General features: G+C 42.0%; 1 protein-coding gene across 3 annotated transcripts; it reads left to right on the forward strand.

Annotated features, from left to right (window-relative positions):
* The first annotated feature begins 228 nt into the window (after positions 1–228).
* On the forward strand, positions 229–16,479 carry ciita (class II, major histocompatibility complex, transactivator). 3 transcript variants are annotated; one of them, XM_086185500.1, is made up of 22 exons: positions 230–434; positions 2,513–2,575; positions 2,942–2,989; positions 3,105–3,176; positions 6,033–6,131; positions 6,252–6,314; positions 6,624–6,671; positions 7,171–7,362; positions 8,035–8,085; positions 8,222–8,335; positions 8,417–8,476; positions 8,690–8,889; positions 8,992–10,301; positions 10,393–10,923; positions 11,042–11,221; positions 11,323–11,394; positions 11,476–11,556; positions 13,006–13,089; positions 14,107–14,190; positions 15,061–15,144; positions 15,382–15,465; positions 16,015–16,479. In XM_086185500.1, the coding sequence occupies exons 2-22, from the start codon at positions 2,521–2,523 to the stop codon at positions 16,088–16,090; spliced, it is 3,588 nt and encodes a 1,195-aa protein (XP_086041626.1). In that variant the 5' UTR covers positions 230–434; positions 2,513–2,520; the 3' UTR covers positions 16,091–16,479. The 3 variants fall into 3 exon arrangements, with proteins under 3 accessions (XP_086041628.1, XP_086041626.1, XP_086041627.1); XM_086185502.1 differs by lacking the exon at positions 7,171–7,362 and having other exon boundaries at positions 229–434; XM_086185501.1 differs by lacking the exon at positions 6,252–6,314.
* The last annotated feature ends 632 nt before the right edge of the window (positions 16,480–17,111 follow it).

The raw sequence follows: 17,111 nt of genomic DNA on the forward strand, positions 1-17,111 counted from the left end.
ATTTAAAACGTGTTTCAAAAATGGTTGTCAGGCTTAGAAAATATTATTTAAAAAAAAAAACCTGCAATTCACTAATGTGCGTTTTGCGTTTTTTTTTTTTTTTAATCTCGGTTCTATTAATTTTGCTGACTTCCACTTCTCTCACTTGGAGAGTTTACAGCTGTTGAAACGTATAAAATTAAGGTATAATGACCTAGTTCAGCTCTGCCGGCCTTGGCGTCTCTGGAAGAAGTGAAAGTAAAAGTGTTGGAGAAGGAAGGGTTGTGCGTTTGTGGAGCAAGTGGGTAGCCAAAAGCATGCGTCAGTTGATGGAGCTCACGACTGGAGGTTTCTCGCCTTAAAAAACCAACAATAACAAAAACTCACGGACGCATATCAGGAGTCCAAGAACCGAGCAGCTGGGCCCACCGAACATCACCCAGCGTATCCCGAAGGTAATTATCAGTTTATCAAGTGAGGCGCAACGTGGCGGACAGAGTGCGCATGAGACTGTTGAATGAAGAGGAGCTTTCCTCCATCCCATCCACCCTTGAAGTTGTCCTTGTTGTTGTCCTTGACTCATTTAATGTTTTATTTAACCGAAACTGCCTGTCTGCTATTAAACGTTGTGTTTTCTTCATTTTTTTTTAAACCGGGGTGAAAAATTACAGTCTGTTTGTGCAAACCAACAGATGGGCGATCTCAAAACAAATCTGAATGACTGTCGTATTCCAAGTTATTGCAATCAAAATGGAGGACCTCGAGGTACTCTGATGAAGGTGTAAATCACTACATGTGTCACCCTTTGAAATGCACTTCTTACTCACTTCGAGCACTGACCTTGTTAGTGTTTTGTTTTGTTTTTTCATTGTTGGCTAAAAACGATTTAATCGAGCTTTTGTTGACACCGATTATTTATTTAACAAAGCTTCAACCATATAGAGTCTCGGGTGCAGTTCACTGTCTTATAAAGGAGTCGTTGTGCGGACCCAGTAAGTTTTTTATTAACTCGCGCTCCGTGCTTAAAATGTTGCCTTTGTGTGGTCAAGGTGAGTGAAAACAATGTTCCCAGGGAGTTAAACTGTGGGGACTTCCAGGGAATCAAATGAAAGTGTAACTGCTGGGAGTTCTTGTTATGAACTAAGAAATGCACCACATGTATAGTCAATTCCACTTCGACAGAAAGCAAGTGCAACAAGACTTTTCCTGTGTAAAGAACAGCCTGCTGCTTCCTCATTGCCTTGTTTTAGTCTGTAATCACCTCTTTCTTTTCAGTCTTGCAGAATGAATGTGCAAACTTATAAATCTGTTGTAGATGATTTGGTTTGGGTGTTAGATGATTTGTTCCCAATTTCCTAAATCTTTTGAGAAATCAGTGAGTTATTTGATTGGTGGAAATGTTTTTGACGTGTCCCTACGACAACGTCAAGTGGCCGATCTGTTTGTACATCCTGCGACTATACCAGAAAAATGATCCTTTAATCCCTCTAGCACCTTACCAGGTCAGCTCCAGGAACGTTGCGACCGACTGCCGTGTTGATTTATTACGCCTGTTTTGTCCACTAACCGCCATTAACAAGGTCTTCATTGTTTTATCGTATTTATTACCAGGATAGTAAATTATTGAGATTGGCATTCATCAGCATTTTGGAGGCTGATATTAAACCACAGTTTGTTGTCAGGTTAAAAATACAGAAAAAGAAGTTGCAATCCAAGGGGGAGCTGTGTGAGACGTTGTGTCTGCACAAACTATGCAGGACCTCGCTCTAAAATACAACCAGGAGTCGCAAATCTATCTTTAAATTTGGAAACGCTCCTTTCTATCCCAGGCAATCTGCCCGAATTTCCCACAGTGCAACTCAACTGTATCAGGATCTTGTCACGCGAATATGGCCTAAAAGACAACGGCAGGTAGAGCCGAGGGATGGAAGCCGACACGGCTTCGCTTCCTTCTAATACCACGTCTTTTTCTCATTCTCAAATGTGTGATATTCGGTCCCAGCCATCATCACTCTGTCATCATGCAGCAAAATCTATTTCCATTCTTCACTCAAATAAAGCAGAGCACAAGGCGAGTCGAAAACAAACGATCATAGAAGCACACTTGAAGTAACAAAAAAAACACAAAAAAAAACGCACCAGACTGAAACTGATTACGCAAACTGTAATCCTCTCAAGTTTCTTGTCCAAAAGTCTGTCTCACTTTGGTGACACAATCTGAATCTTGTACTGCTGTGTAATGACTTTTCAGACGAGAACATGAGGGGGCAATAAAAAAAACCCCACAAAATCATTTTTTGAGGGTCGCTTCAAGCTTTTTGAGGAAACAGATGATATTTAAGATTGTGTCAAAAGTCTTGACAACAGAAGCGTAACCACGCTGACGCTATGTTGTGACGCACACCAGCACGAGTCAACATGTTGCCATCAGTTTTGCGCCGGACATTCATTTACATGTATTGAAACTTTATTTTTGTCTTTAAAACTGACTTTTTCCCTCCCTTTTTTTCAATCCTTTCTTTGCATGTGATAGGTACCAAGATGGAGGAGATGGAACTGGATCCATTTCTGTGTCTAGATGATGGAGATCTACCAGGTAATGATGTAAAACTTTTTTCATATTTTTCTAAAATGTAGTAGAGAGCTCCTGACTTTTGCGTCATAACACTAGTATAATATCATGTGAGGGGAAGGAGACTTTGAGGGGGCAACAGCAGGAAGAAGCTGCTCTAATAAAGCTGTTTTTGATCATTGATAAGGTGAAGCAAAGCTGGGTTTAAAAAGGAAATGTCAAAGGATGAGGGAGATTTAAACTCAAGGCTTCAAAAAGTGTAAACCAGAAAGGCTGTTTTTTTTCTGCCAGTTGCTAAAAAAAAAATCCCAAGACACGCTAGTCTAAATAATTTAATTCATTTCAACTGCAAACATGTTGAAAACGTATGATTTTCACATCTCGTTTCAGATGATTTATCTGAATTCCTGAATGATGATTACCTGAAGAAGCTCATGGGTAAGTTTCACCAAACCGTTGCATCAAAACGCTCACTAGTAGCGATTACTTTATTACATATGCAAGTATAAATACATCGTCGACTCATTTCCTTCCGTGCACTTTTTTCAATAAGACTCAGATATCCTCTTTGATGATCCATTGTTGGGTTGCTGTGACGACGGCAACGGCTGCAGCAAGGATCTGGGTAAGGTCTTCAACTTGGCACAAATGTTGAGATTCTTAGATGTTCTTGAAAGCAGGCTCTTGATCCATTTCCAACTCAACAAAAGTGCACAACTCATCCGAACCAAGAGGATAATGCAACCTAATATTCTCCTTGGGATTTTAAACCTGGCAGCACGGTGGTGCAGTGGTCAGCACTGTCCCCTCACAGCAAGAAGGTTCCACATTCGGGTCGCGGCTCAGGCATGGGATCTTTCTGTGTGGAGTCTGCATGTTCTCCCTGTACCTGTGTGGGTTCTCTCTGGTACTCCAGCTTCCTCCACAAGTAACCCTTCATCCTGGGAGTGAAGGGTTCTAGCTGGACAATAAGGGACTATGAGCTCTGTCAGGTATGAAGGTGCCTGACTGTTGAGGACTTTGTATGTTAGAAGGAGAATTTTGAATTCTATTCTAAATTTGACGGGGAGCCATGCAGAGAAGCCAGTACAGGAGAGACATGGTCTCTTCTACTAGTTCTCGTCAACACGCGGGCAGCAGCATTTTGGACCAGCAGGAGAGTCTTTAGGGACCTACTGGTGCAGCCTGATAGGAGGGAATTGCAGTAATCCAGCCTGGAAGTGACAAAGGCATGGACTAGCTTTTCTGCATCCTTTTGAGACAGGATGTGTCTGATCCTAGCAATGTTTCATAAATGAAAGAAAGCAGTCCTAGAAAATCGCTTAATGTGGGCATGAAAGGACAGATCCTGATAAAGAGAACTCCGAGGTTCCTTACGGTCGTGCGGGGGGCCAAGGTAATTCCTTCCAGGGTACCTATCTCATTAGATAGGGCGTCTCTAAGGTGTTTTGGGCACAGGACAATGACTTCAGTTTTATCGGAGTTTAACAGAAGGAAATTAATGGTCATCCAAGTTTTTATGTCCTTTAGACAGGCCTCCAGTTTAGTCAGCTGATTTATTTCATGTGGATGCATTGATAAGTACAGCTGTGTGTCGTCAGCATAACAGTGAAAATTAATTGAGTGTTTCCTAATAATGTGACCGAGAGGAAGCAGATAAAGGGTGAAGAGGATTGGTCCAAGCACAGAGCCTTGTGGAACACCATACGTGACAACAGTGGTTTCAGAGGGGTTATCATTAGTGAGTACGAACTGACATCGACCTAGTAAATATGACCTGAACCAGTTTAGTGCGGTTCCTTCAATGCCAATGACATGTTCCAGTCTCTGTAGAAGGATATGGTGGTCAATGGTATCAAAAGCTGCACTAGATCTAATAAGACCAGCACAGAGACCAGTCCCTCATCTGATGCTAGTAGGAGGTCATTGGTAACTTTGACTAGTGCTGTTTCTGTGCTATGATGAATCCTGAACCCTGACTGGAAATCCTCTAATAAGCTGTTGCTGTGGAGAAAGTAACAGAGCTGTTTAGCAACTGCTTTCTCCAGAATTTTGGAGAGAAAAGGAAGATTTGATATTGGTCTGTAGTTGGCCAAAACTTCTGGATCCAGGGTTGCTTTTTTGAGAAGGGGTCTAATTACTGCGACTTTAAAGGACTGTGGGACGTAACCAGATAACAGTGACACATTGATCATATCTAAGAGGGAGGTGCTAACGAGGGGTAGAGAGTCCTTAAGCAGCTTGGTTGGGATGGGGTCTAGAAGACAGGTGGATGGTTTAGAGGAGGAAATGATTGAACTGAGCTCATCAAGGCTCACGGTACAAAAACTGTCAAAGTGTACGTCTGGTCCTCCAGCAGCCTCTAAGGCTTCCAAGGCTATAGGTGCCATGTTGTCAGCTGATGGCAGGAGGAGGTGAATTTTCTCTCTAATAAGGACAATTTTGTCATTAAAGAAGTTCATGAAATCTTTGCTGCCCAGGGAAAAAGGAATGCTTGGTTCAGTAGAGCTGTGGCTCCCTGTCAGTCTGGCTACAGTACTGAAGAGGAACCTGGGTTGTTCTTGTGTTCCTCTATTAGTGCTGAGTAGTAGGCTGCTCTCGCTATACGAAGGGCTTTCTTATAACTTTTAAGGCTGTCTTGCCAGATTGTATGAGACTCCTCCAGTTTGGAGGAGCGCCATATTCTCTCTAACTTCTGGGTTTTTGTTGAAGCCGTCTGGTTTCTGAATTGTACCAAGGTGCTTGTTTCCTTGGATTTATAGATTACTTTTTTAATGGGGCAATCGAGTCCAAAGTTGTTCTTAAGGTGCCTGTTGCACTATCGATAAAGTGGTCAATTTGGGAGGGACTAAGGTTGACAACAGTGTCCTCTGTAACAATGGGACATGACACAAAGAAATAAATAAAAAATAAAACCTTCTTCATTTCATATTTTCACATGAACAGCAGTGGAGCATGTGCAACCTAAAAAAAAAACTGTGGATGTGGAGCTCATTTTAGCAAAGCAATTGAACCACTTTTGAGGTACCAGTATTTCAAGTCACAGCTACTTTATCCTCTCTACTTGTTACCCTCTCTACTCATCAGAAAATTTACTGTTGTGGTCTGAATGCAGGGCGGCACGGTGGTGCAGTGCTCAGCAATGTCCCCTCACAGCAAGAAGGTTCCAAGTTTGAGCCCCGGCTCCAGCACAGGATCTTTCTGTGTGGAGTCTGCATGTTCTCCCTGTTCCTGTGTGGGTTCTCTCTGGTACTCCAGCTTCCTCCCACAGTCCAAAGACATCAAGAGGGGACGAGGCTGATTGATACTCTAAATTGACTGTAGGTGTGACTGTGAGAGTGAATGGTTGTCTGTCTCTATGTGTTGGCCCTGCGATGGACTGGTGACCTGTCCAGCCCCCCCTGACCCCAAATGGATGGATGGGTTTGAATGCAATGCAATGTATCAGAAAGTTGCCTACTTCCTCTCTTGTGCCTTTCAGGTGACTTTCCCATGCAAACAGAGTTGCTCAGCCCAGACAGCCAGCAGCAGGAACACAAACTAACCAGCCAAACTAAGAACAGGAGTGGAAGGGCACAAGGTAAATAACCAATGCCAGCCAATATCCTACTAACTACACCTCAAAGTGTTTTTAATCTCACCTTTAATGTCAAAAACTAAATCTGTACAAAAAGCCTCAATTTACATTTTCCCTCACCAGTTAATCAATCAGAAGAAAAAATGGGGGGAAAAAGTAATGGAACCAAAAGGCGGAAAGTAGAAGGTGAAAATGCTTGACTGTTTGGTTTGATGTCTTTTAATTAGTTATGATAGTTAAGTTTCTAACCTCGGTATCAAATATTGTATCACCATAACCAGGCCGCCAGGCTGTTTCATTGTTCTGCCAGTGTGTACAATCAAGTGAAGATCATTTACACAACTCCAGCTTTCGGTCAATAGCAGCCTGGAATAGTAGAAAAGATAATAAAACAACAACAACAAAAAAAAGTCATTCAGACAATCAGCACACCACACCTTCATGAAGTGTTAATTCTAATGAAATATTACAATGTTGCTTCTTAAACTCCTGCAGGAAAAGCAAAGACTAAAGCACCACAGACTGATTCAGCTGGGACTCAAAGTAAGCAGTAATCCCTCCTAATATAACGATAAAATTTGTTTTTAAATGCATTTTCAGTCAATCATGAATTGGTCCTTTACCTGTTAACATTTACAACAAATCAATCATTGATATTATTTTATCTGTGGATATTGATGGTAGCTTAAGGGGAAGCAGGAAATGCATGGAGGCCTCTGTGCCATGAAATTCCAGTAAATCATGCCGAGAACTGAGAATTATCAACACTGGACTTCCGGGTCTGGCTCACCAAAAGTGAATGCCATCGTCATTTTTGCAATGAATTCCACTTTTATTTTTCTCACTATGACAAGTCAGTAAATACTGACTCACTGTCAACATCCATTGATTAACTTCATGTCGCGGTACACTGGCATTGTGGCCAATTCTCAAACTGACAGACATCAGAACAAAAGTATTTTTTTCCTTGTTCAGTTCCAATCAATTGTAAGGTGACAGAGAATATCAACAATGTCATCTCCGGGTGTTTTACATTTTTCAGGCTGTGATGCAGGATCAGGGCCTGCAGAGACAGCAGTCCTCTCCACACCTCCTCAGAAAATAGTTCATCTTCATCCTTCTATCCAGTTATTCACCATCCCAGACCCTGCAGGATATCAGGTTGTTCAGACGCTGAAGCTCTCTCCTCCAGTTATGAGACTTTCACTCCCCAATACACCAACGTACATATTTGGTGAGATTAAGCGTCCATACGCTCAATACTCCTGTTCTTTATGGTGCTGTCCAATGAATGTGTCCTGTTTGTGGGTCTACTTTGTCTGATAGTGGGGCAGAGAATCAGTGTCATACAGGAAATAGCCTGATATTTTTGGACTTATTCTAATAAAGCAACGACGTGAGGATTAAATCATTAATTTGTACTTAAAATAATGTAGAAATGTCATCTGCCAGCAATTGTGTTAAAATGGTGAAAATGATCCAGGTATGTGAGTCTCCCAGGGCACAATCCAATTAATATTTCTGAACCCTACTTTAAAAAAAAAAAAAAAAAAGACAGCACAGCAAATTGTGTTCACCTTCTCACAAAAAACTTCAGGATATTATTTTTTATTTTTTTCCAGAATAGAATTTTAGAATATGTAAAACATGATATTTATCGCCTCCGACTAAAAGGCTCTGTACACACATGCAAGTGTTTTCAATTAGCCTATTAGTTCCCTTTATTTGAGCCAGGTCAAGGACTCTGTGTGTGTATTCTCCTACTAATTTATTTGATGAAAACAATATTTAATGGTAATATTCACGTCTTTTTTTAACCCCGTAAGAGAACTTAAAAAAGCTATTGTGAAAAGGGTCTCCTACAAACAGTTATTTATTGCTTTGCTCCCCTTTGTATCTTTTACAGTACCTGCTTCCTCACCATCATACAAGCTCCAGCTGCCTCCCCTCTCCCCAGGTGGGTAGAACTAAATCAGGGTTGGGCACATAAGTTCCGGTTCTTCTTAGCTGTAGTGTTGTGTGAGTTATGGTTCCCCACTTTCAGGTGGCTTTAAGCAGAAAATGGCGACAAAACTGTTATATCTGTTTTTTAGTGGATGATGCAGTAGCACCAGTCCAAATGAGCTCATCCCCCCCAGGATCTTTATCGGACACCACTAGCAAAGCAATGTCTAAACCATGTGCCTCGCCGCTCTCCTCCAGTAATGGTGAATATCAGTTTCTGTCTCATTCCCCTTGGAGTAAAATCTGCTGTCTTCTTGAAAATATCACCACTTGTTGCATTTCAGAGAGTTCTCCTTTGAAAGAATCACCTGTTCCACGGTCTCCCACTGTCGCCGATATTCCACGTAAGTTAGCAAATAGCCGTCACTCTTAAGATTTAATTTACTGACTTACCCGCATTCAGGGGCATCAACTGCACAAGCTCTGGAAAAGCTATTAATTTGTTGTTCGAAATGTGTTCATTATCTAAATACATGCCCTCCCCAAGATAACCACTCAGGATGAATTTGCCTTCATTTCTTGAAAGTTCAACTGATGTAATTCTGTTGTGTCCTCAGAGGATGTAAAGAACTTTATCTGGGAATCCAAATCCCATATGAATTGGATCTGCCAGGAAATGGAGTCTCATTATGTGGAAGTGCCAGTGATTCAGAGGGAGATCCTTCGCTCTGTTAAACACACAAACAAATGCTTAAACAAAGAACTTGTCATCATGGGAGATACAGTCCGACAAAAAAGCTTACTGAGACCAAGTCAGGTATGGGTTTCATTTGATTTTTTTTACTACTAAGTGATTTTTTTTGCTACGTATTGAACAGACTGATGCAGGGTGTGTGTATGTCTGACTGTTTCTTGACAGATATTCGAGAGTCTAAATGGTGACAAACCCAAACACTACATTTTACTACTTGGAAATGCAGGAATGGGAAAAACCATCCTGATAAGGAAACTGTGCCTGGACTGGTCCACAGACTGCCTCCCCCAGTTTGATTTTGTTTTCTTATTGGATGGCAAAGCACTCACTCTCACAGAGCCTTCATATAGCCTTCAGACCCTCTTACTCACCCTCTCTTCCTTTGGGCCTCCTTGCCGGGACCTCGATGAAGTGTACGCTCAAATCCTTGCATCCCCTAAGCGTGTGCTTATCATTTTTGATGGATTTGATGAGTTGCGGGACTATGAAATTCTTCTCCAGAGTCAAGAAAAAGACTTGACAACGTTGTTGCAGAGAGACAGTAAATCTCGGACTTACACAGTCAGACAGCTATACTCTGCCATCCTTCAGAGGGCTGTCCTACCAGGCTGCACTCTTCTGCTGTCTACCCGCTCAGGAGGTGCCTCCATTCAACTGTTGCGGCGAGTGGACAGCATTTTGGACATGTGTGGCTTCACCCCTACATATGTAGAGAGCTACTTCTCCAAGTACTTTATTGTTCCTGCTCACAGGGCATCTGCTATGGACTACTTAGAAAACTGCTGCTATCTACGTCTTTTGTGTTGGAACCCGGGACTCTGTAGGCTGGTGTGTTTGCTTTTAGAACAATCCAAAAACTCACAAGTCCTTCCGAGAACTTTAACTGGGCTCTGCCATCAAGTGCTATGCCTTAAAATGGAGAAGGGAATTAAGGCTCAAAGGGAAATACTTTTGCAATCTGTTGGAGAAACACAGATGAAAAGCTCAAGCAGTACTCCAAAGAAGTGTTCAAGAAAGTCCAGAGCGCAGGCGGGCCCTTGCCATCGTACCAAAAGAGCAAAGCTGGCAAAACAGGAGAAAGATGATTTGGAAACAGATGAGTTGATAGTAGAAAGAACAGAGCAAAGAGTGCTGCTGGCCCAGCTCAGCTCTTTGGCCTGGGAAGGAATCAAAGCCAACACTTCCATCCTACCTGCTGGATCGGCCATATCAGCTACACTGAAGACTTTTGGGCTGAGGACGGGACTCTTCCTCCGTCACCAAGTGACAGCAAGGCAGGTCATCTCTAGTGGTAAGAGGAATGGAGGAGGAGAAGAGGTCATTGTGAGGGAGATGGAAGGAGGAGGTGATGGAGTAGGGATGAAAAAGCAAGGAAAGACTGACTTGGAAAACAAAGTCAGTGGTGACCACATCCTCTATTGGGCCAGTCCCTTCCTCCAGAGTTACCTGGCAGGGGTCCATCTGTCTCTGTCAAGGTAGGACTAATACATTAATTGATTCATAAAGATTTCACTACCCCACTTTCTCTTTATCTCTTTAACTGGCTCTCATTTTCTGTTTCCACAGAAGTGTATCAGACCGTACCTTTGTCCTGACCCTTCCATTCCAGTCAGGCCTGAAGGGACGACGGCGCTCTCAAAGAGAGGAGCTAGAACTAACCCAGCGATTTGCAGTGGGCCTTTTATTCCACAAAAAGAAAGAGCTGCAGAGGCTTAACCAAAACAAAGCCTTGAGTGATATTGTGATCACCAAGAAGGCTTTAGTAAACAAACACCTCATGGGTCTTTCCCATGGTAACCTGGGCCCTGTACAGGTCCTGGAGGCATGCCACTGTGTGTACGAGGCAAGTTTCACACATGGCAGCAGTGGCAGTGACACTGAAGGCACAAAATTGGCCGCACACCTGGCAGCAAAACTTCCAGAGGTCCTAACATTCCAAGGAGTCTCTCTCAGCCCACCAGATATGTTTGTTGTACAGAGCATTCTCAATAAGGGTGGAACTGGAGGTAGACAGTTCTCTTTGAATCTAGAGGACTCTGGGATACAAATCTCTGGACTAAAAGCTTTGGTGGCTCTCAGCAACATTAACACATACAGGTACCGTTTACATTCCTTGAAAAGTTGCAACAACTGTCAACCTAAAAAACAATCCTTGCCCTTGTTCAATCATAGCCTGGTACCCTAATGTCAGACTGAAGTTTGGTGTGTCCCTCAGGGCGTGCATTGCCGATGTCATCACTCTTTGGGAGCAGTTAGAACAGAGTGATGAAAGGGAGCTCTTACATAAGGTAGTCTCCAAGTTTACGATCCACCCTATGAAAGCCACACAAGTATGTCACGTGGAAGACCTTGCGAAGCTGGTGAACATACATACGCGCAGAAGGCTATTAGACAGGTAATACCATACTCACTGATGCAAACACCTCATAGACTTTGCAGAATACAGCATAAGACAAATGTGTCTGGCAGCTGAAGTCTGTGCTGTTTCATCTTTAGCTTCAGCCAATCAGATTCCATCCTGGCAGAGGGAGTACCAGCAGTAAACATGCTACGTAAACTAGAGTTTGAGTAAGTAACTCTGACCTTTGATTTCTTTCAATAGACTGATAATGATGCCTATAATGCTGATGGTGGTGTTTCTTTTTCTAGGCTTGGTCCAGAGAGGGGTCCTCTGGCTCTACCCAAGCTGTGGGAGCTGTTGCCTGGTTTACAAGACCTGCAGCACCTAGAGTAAGCATAAACAGATATACTGCTGGTTAACACTCCCTGAATTCTACAGTCTCAATGTCATACCCCTGCATGCCTGCACCATGCCCTCGGCGGGTGCAGGCATGCTAATTCCAGACAGCTGGACTTAAACCAAACTCTGTCCACTGAGCAACAACACAGCACTTGAATACTATGCTGTAAAAATTACTGCACTTATCAAAGCATATATTCTGGTTGTGTACCGCCCACCAGGGGGTAATCTGGATAGTTTTGTCTCAGAAATGGACGTTTCTCTCTGACATCCCCGATCATGGCACACCACTGATTGTCATGGGAGATATGAACATACACATTGACAAGACACAGTCAAATGACTTTCTTCTACTAAATCTGTCCAAAACTGAGCTCACTGTCTTTCCAGCGTATCCATCCATTCAACCAGTTTTCTGCTCAATCCAAATCGACTTGTGCTCTTAGTGAATACTAAGCCAACTGCAAGAAATCTAGGTGTCATGATTGTTGACCAGCTGACCTTAAAGGTGCAAGTGGCCTTGATTGCTCGGTCTTGTTGGTATGCCTTCTATAGCATCAGGAGGATCAGACCCTACCTGACACAACCAGCCACACAGCTTCTGACCCTTGTGATTTCATGCATCGACCTCTGCAACTCTCTCCTAACAGGCCTCCCTGCATGTGCATTTAAACCTCTGCAGATGATCCAGAGCAGCACGTCTGGTCTTGAACTTGCCCAAAACTGCACGTCACCCTGCTGTTAATGTCTTTTCACTTGCCTCCAGCTTCGACTTGAATCAATTTTCAAAGCTCTTCTTCTGGCTTACAAAACAGTGACAAGAACGGCTCCTGCCTACCTGGAATCTCTCATCCAGGTCTACATGCCCTCTTGCCTGCAATGCTCTGCCTGTGAGAGACAGCTGGTCCTCCCAGCCCAGCATGGCTCTAAATCTCTAGCTGCACTCTTCTCCTCTGTTGTTCCCAAATGCTGGAATAAACTACCCAACTCCATACAATCTGCAGTCCTTTTCTACTTTTAAGAGACATTTGAAGACTCAACTGTTCAGGGAACACCTAGGCACTTAGGCTCTTTGTCCTCAGGGTAGATTGAGTCAGAAGGTTTAAGATTCAGCTCTTAGTGAATACTTCGCAATGACAATGTTGAATATTGAATGTGTTGAATGTTGAAAGATATTGTTGATGTTGAATTATTGTGTGTGGTCAGTTGTGATTGAACTATATTAAGAAAAAAATGGCACTTCTTCTGCCACTAGATAGCAGCACCTGTGGTCAATCAAACTTGAAGCACTTAGTCGTACTTACTAAGGCTTTCCCCCCAGTCTAGATTCTTCCTTGTGTTGTGTGTCACTTTGGACAAAAGCATCTACGAAATGGAACTGTAGAATTGTAGAAAGTGTCTCTGTATGTATGACAGTTGCTCTTTCTCACTTTCTTCAGCTTAGAGAACAGTAAGATTGGAGACAAAGGAGCTGAGCGTCTGGCCAATGCTTTAGTCTCTCTCTGTTCCCTGGAGATACTCAAGTGAGTAACTCATCCGACCCTTTCTTTAGTACCAGCATAGCTAGCAAGTGTGTAAAGCTAGGTAAGTCAGCATGCTAACATACCTGTGTTCAGTGCTAGTATTTACTAGGTTCAACATGTTAGCCTGTTGGTATTCTTGCCAATGAGACAGTACAATTAACATTCATGGCTGATGTCATAATGTTAATTTTGAAGGTTTCATGGGAAAACAACAACAAAAAAACAATGTGTTCCCTAAAGTGAAATGAGAAATGAGGGATTTAGCTCTTACATTTCATTCTGGTGATCATCGTAATCCATACAATGGTTGAGACATGAAAGCTTTATGAGATCTCCACAGTTATATAATTTCATTTTCTGGTCAGCATAAGTGGTTCCAAGGAATTTTACAATCCATAAAGAAAAATGACATTCACCTGCTGGTGGCTCTCGATTTAACGCATAAGGATGACCATAGTGCCTTAAAGTGTACCCCTCGGTAATGTATCTGGTAGCTGACAGATTTTACTCAATACCAAACATCAACCTCATGGTAGAGGTGAAGGAAAAGTCGGGGGATACATCATCTGGGATCATGAATACTGGAACAATGTTGCATCTTTCCAAATGTTGTAGAGAAATCTTGCTAAAAACTGAACTTAAACATCCCAAAAGTAGACAGAGACCCCCCCCCCCCAAAAAAAAAACCCAGAATACACAAAAAGCCTGATTTTCATTAGATTTAGATATTGCAGATTGCGGGATACAGATGCATCATTTAGGATTTTAATACATGCGAGAGCACTTTCCCTAGTTCAAGAAAGAAATTGATCTCTGAGTGCCATTGCAATTAATGATGCATTCAACGTATTGAAATGTGTATTTGAAGTGTGTTGTAAAAATCTCTCACATATTGGACCTCTGTTAGTGCATGGAGACAGTTTATATGTTTGTATAGTACTTTAAACATTATGTTTGCGTGGAAGTTTAGAGTAAATTCAGCTCTTACTATAACTTTGTTCCTTTTTTGATGTACAGCCTGTCACAGAATTGTATCGGAGATGAGGGAGTGAAAAAACTTGCAACCACACTCAAAGATTTAACCAAACTGCACTGTTTAAGGTATAAATTCTACACACACACACACACACACACACACACACACACACACACACACACACACACACACACATATATTTGCGCAGCTGTCCTAATTAGAACATCTCACTGACAGGACAGCCCTATCAAAGCCCTAAATGTTAATCCTAACCTTAACCTAAAATGTCCTCACTTTGTATTTGGGCCCTGATGTTGCAAGTACAAGAATGCAAACACGCACATGTCAAGTCAAGTCAGTTTCATTTCACCAAATCACAACAAGAGTTATCTCATGACACTTTTCAAGTAGAGCAGGTCCAGCACCTCTCTCGTTCAGTGAATTTACGCCCAACAATTCTCCATCAGCAAGCACATTAGGCAACAGCGGCGAAAACCTTCCTTTTAACAGGCAGGAACGTGGAGCAGATCCATGATCAGTGGGGACGGCCTTCCGCTTTGACCGGTTGGGGGGAAAGAGAGGAGGACAGCGGGGCAGAGACAAAGACAGATAATGGAGGAAGACAGATATGCAGAAGGAAAGAGAGGGACAGAGAAAGGAGGAGAGAAAGGAGGAGGGAATGATGGACAGACATGAACAGGCTGGAAGGAGAAACAATAACAAACAAAAACAACAACAAAATACCAACAATAACGCCTACAGGTTACTTAAGCAATCAATTTTAGTATAACACACACACACACGCCCATTTACTAAAGTCATTTATGAGGTATTTGAATAGACTTGATTTAATTTTCCTGGAGTCTGAACGAGGCCATGACAGGGACACGAAGGTTACTTGGCTTAAGTCTGCTTTATGTCACCAAAAATGGCTTTAATCCAGCACTGGAGACCCGTGTAATTTCACCTCCCACCCTCGCTTTGTCTTTTTCCAGCCTCTACAGCAATGTGATCTGTGATGGAGGAGCGTGGAGTTTAGCTGCTGTTCTGCCTCACATGGCGTCACTGACCGAGCTGGAGTAAGACTTCATCTCCCGTTTACATTAGATATACAGTACCTTTACTCTCATTCCATTTACATGTTTTATATAAACTATTTGTTATATCTACTTATTTATGGGTTATTAAAAAAAATACGATTTGATTCTATGATTATTGTATTTTGTCCAGTTTCTTCTGATCAACTCACAAATCTGAAGATAAAACAGTGACAAAGGTACAAATTGATGAAGCTCCTCTGTTCTTCTGTTCGACAGTGTGAAGTACAACAAGCTGACTGATGTTGGAGTGCAGAGTTTAGCTGCCAGCTTGAGAAACTGTAAAAAAATAAAGACCCTGAGGTGAGATAATCCCCATGTTACTTCCCTCTTTGTCCACCACCAAAATAAAAGCTCAAGTACTGTTATTTTTCACGTCACCAAATAGTGTCTTTATTTGTACTTGCAGAAACATATTCAGTGATGCTGCGTCTTTGCTGTTTCTGCTCGATGTTCGTGTCTCCAAACTCGTCCCATTGAAATTTACTCATTTCGTCCAAGCTTGAGTTTTGCTGTTGTAACGTCCTGTGGCAGCCATAATGGATTATTGATATTTCCCAATCTAATCTGAAACATCTCTCGGATTTGCTTCTGTTTTAATTGTAAAACAAACACTTCTTTTCAGAAGTGTATGATTTGAAATGTTCACTCTCTGTGGCAGCCAATGTTATTTATTTATTTATTTATTATACAAAATCCTAAAATCTCTGACCTGCCGATTAGTTTTATGACATTTTCTTGTTTTTACTGGCGAGCAACGCTACATTCTGCAGAGGCTCCCTGGTTGTTGCATGGAACAGACCATGTTTGGTCCTATACTCTCTATATCTTTTGTCTTTTCTCTCCTCTCAGGATGTGGAACCAGTGTATTCCATGTGGAGTATTTGAGAGACTTCAGCAGCAGGATCCCAGGATCCTCTGGGATTAGAACAAAGTCAAACCCCTAAACTACACGGCAGTAAATGTATCACACAGACATTTGTACATGACGCAGTATCAAGGTATTTGCAGTTTTATTGAACATTTAATCTTGCCTTTCATTCTACTCGAACATGGAGAGCATGCGACTGCATGCGTGTATAACAATAACAGAGACATATTCAAAAGGCATGATTGCACGATGATGTTTGTTGTTTGGCTTATTACATGTTCTCTTTTCTGGTATCGTTACCTGAAATGTCGACAGTGTTTTGCATGGTGTCCTTTTTTATGAAAGAAAAACTTTATGTCATTCTTTTTTGTTCTCATTCTGTGGCTGTAATATTTCACTTGGTGAACATCTGCACTTTACGATGAATAAAGAAATCAAAACATTTACATTTGTACACATTTTCCATACGTTTTCTATTAATTCATCAGTTATCGTATAAGGCACTTCCTTCCCATCAGGTTTCTGTTCTCTATTTTCATGCGAAATGACTTTTTCACATTTTTAGCTGTGGCAGCTACAATTAGACTTCAAATCGTTAGTATTTTTGATCTCGCGAAAACAAAATTGTCTTCATTATTCTCAAAGGTGCGAAAAACATTTTTATCCCATCTTTTCATGCTCTTCACGTTCAGAAGACCCTTTTCCTGTAACTGGTGCTGTTAATGAGTAAAACTTGTTAACTACTTCTTACATCTGAAGACCACCAGCCCACTTTGATCCACAGAGGATTGTCTTTGTGTCAATAAATCCATAGACTCTATTAAACAGCAGCCTGTTCAACCTGCTTTCCTCCACTACGGGTTACCCCCACTGATGTGTTAGTTTGATTATTCCCTGGAGCAATGGCGCCCTCTGGTTGCCAAACTCTGAAATGAGCTTCACCCTAAACGACCTGGGGGATCAGCCAGTGGAGGTTTCCAGGATTTTTTTTCTTCTTACAGCTGTGAAAGTGTGGTCCCTTCCAGTTTCAGCAGTAAACAGCAACCACGTAGGACACTGGGAGAGACATCTGTTCCAT

Source organism: Aulostomus chinensis, chromosome 18, assembly GCF_037954235.1.
Source record: "Aulostomus chinensis isolate RoL2024-O1b breed Wild chromosome 18, RoL_Achi_v1.0, whole genome shotgun sequence".
NCBI classification, from domain to species: Eukaryota; Metazoa; Chordata; class Actinopteri; order Syngnathiformes; family Aulostomidae; genus Aulostomus; species Aulostomus chinensis.

Bases quoted from the DNA above. Each gene is read 5' to 3' on its own strand.
- ciita (XM_086185500.1), top strand. From the start codon at position 2,521: ATGGAGGAGATGGAACTGGATCCATTTCTGTGTCTAGATGATGGAGAT. The intron at 2,576-2,941 runs GTAATGATGTAA...ATCTCGTTTCAG, and splicing joins AGATGATGGAGATCTACCAG to ATGATTTATCTGAATTCCTG. The intron at 13,090-14,106 runs GTGAGTAACTCA...TTTGATGTACAG, and splicing joins TGTTCCCTGGAGATACTCAA to CCTGTCACAGAATTGTATCG.